The following is a 1599-nucleotide window of genomic DNA, read 5'->3' on the forward strand; positions in this document are numbered from 1 at the left end:
TTCTTGACCACACTTGCGCCGCCTACTTCATCAGAGACAAGTTTACTGCCACGTTGCATGCAGACCGTGAGCTAGCTGATGATGTGAGAATCAACATGTGATCCATCATCCAATCACACGTCTCCATTCTCCAACAAGATCCCTAGGCCTAGCCACAACATATCTCCTTTCTCTGGGTCTCAAGTTGCCACGTCCTGAGGGATGACGAGATCCCTGCTGCACCAATAGCATCGAAGATCACGATTTTTTCCCTGTCTATATCTATCTTGTCGGTACACACACACACACACACAGACCAGAGCACAATCCCCTATGTTAGCTCCAGTTCCTTAAATAGCTCCATCCTCCACACGACTCAAACCATCTCCACACTCTTCAGTTTTCATTGTTTGGAGAACACACAATACACCTCCCACCTTAGCAGCGCAATGGCGACCACCACCATGTCCCTCTCCTCGACCTTCGCCGGCAAGTCGGTGAAGAACGTGGCTTCATCAGCTCTCTTTGGTGAGGCCCGTGTCACTATGCGCAAGACCGCTGCAAAGGCCAAGCCGGTTTCATCAGGCAGCCCATGGTACGGTGCCGACCGTGTGCTCTACCTCGGCCCGCTTTCCGGAGAGCCCCCGAGCTACTTGACCGGCGAGTTCCCCGGCGACTACGGATGGGACACCGCCGGGCTCTCGGCCGACCCCGAGACCTTTGCCAAGAACCGGGAGCTCGAGGTGATCCACTGCCGGTGGGCCATGCTCGGTGCGCTTGGATGCGTCTTCCCCGAGCTTCTTGCACGCAACGGCGTCAAGTTCCGCGAGGCGGTATGGTTCAAGGCCGGTTCCCAGATCTTCAGCGAGGGTGGCCTCGACTACCTGGGCAACCCCAGCCTCGTGCATGCACAAAGCATCCTTGCTATTTGGGCATGCCAAGTCGTGCTCATGGGCGCTGTTGAGGGGTACCGCATTGCTGGCGGCCCACTCGGTGAGGTAGTCGACCCACTCTACCCCGGGGGCAGCTTCGACCCACTGGGCTTGGCCGACGATCCAGAGGCATTCGCGGAGCTCAAGGTGAAGGAAGTCAAGAACGGTCGCCTCGCCATGTTCTCTATGTTTGGCTTCTTCGTGCAGGCCATCGTCACCGGCAAGGGCCCACTCGAGAACCTCGCTGACCACCTCTCCGACCCTGTCAACAACAACGCATGGGCGTTTGCCACAAACTTTGTCCCCGGCAAGTGAGGCGTTGGCGCTCGCTAGCTGCGAGTTGTAGCCATATATCAAGGCAACTGCGGTGAACTGCACACATAATGGGTGGTTCAAATTGTAACATCATGGTGTAAATTACAAGGATCTTTGGGGAAATGGTTTGATCTGCCCGCTTGCTTCATGTCCTGGATGTAGCCTGTGTGTTGCTCCATGAGAAATGAGAACGATGAATACTTGGGCGTTACTTAGTCAGAGGTCGCTCTTCGTGATGGCAACTTATGCTCTCATTTTCTTATGGTCCATCGACCATCGTGATCATGCTGTCTGTTCGGAGAGCCCGTTTGCTTGTATGGTTGAACGCCGGCCAGCCCCAAAGTTGTACAAAGAGTCATTTTCGTTCAGTTTT

At 54.9% G+C, this 1599-nt stretch overlaps 1 protein-coding gene across 1 annotated transcript; it reads left to right on the plus strand.

Annotated features, from left to right (window-relative positions):
- The first annotated feature begins 303 nt into the window (after positions 1-303).
- LOC125530469 (chlorophyll a-b binding protein of LHCII type 1-like) lies at positions 304-1374 on the plus strand. Its single transcript, XM_048694860.1, has one exon. It carries the CDS (start codon positions 429-431, stop codon positions 1224-1226), a length of 798 nt encoding a protein of 265 aa, XP_048550817.1. The 5' UTR covers positions 304-428; the 3' UTR covers positions 1227-1374.
- Positions 1375-1599: the final 225 nt, after the last annotated feature.

The sequence above is a fragment of the Triticum urartu genome, unplaced genomic scaffold (genome assembly GCF_003073215.2).
Source record: "Triticum urartu cultivar G1812 unplaced genomic scaffold, Tu2.1 TuUngrouped_contig_6340, whole genome shotgun sequence".
In the NCBI taxonomy this organism is placed as follows: domain Eukaryota; kingdom Viridiplantae; phylum Streptophyta; class Magnoliopsida; order Poales; family Poaceae; genus Triticum; species Triticum urartu.

Bases quoted from the DNA above. Each gene is read 5' to 3' on its own strand.
- LOC125530469 (XM_048694860.1), top strand. From the start codon at position 429: ATGGCGACCACCACCATGTCCCTCTCCTCGACCTTCGCCGGCAAGTCG.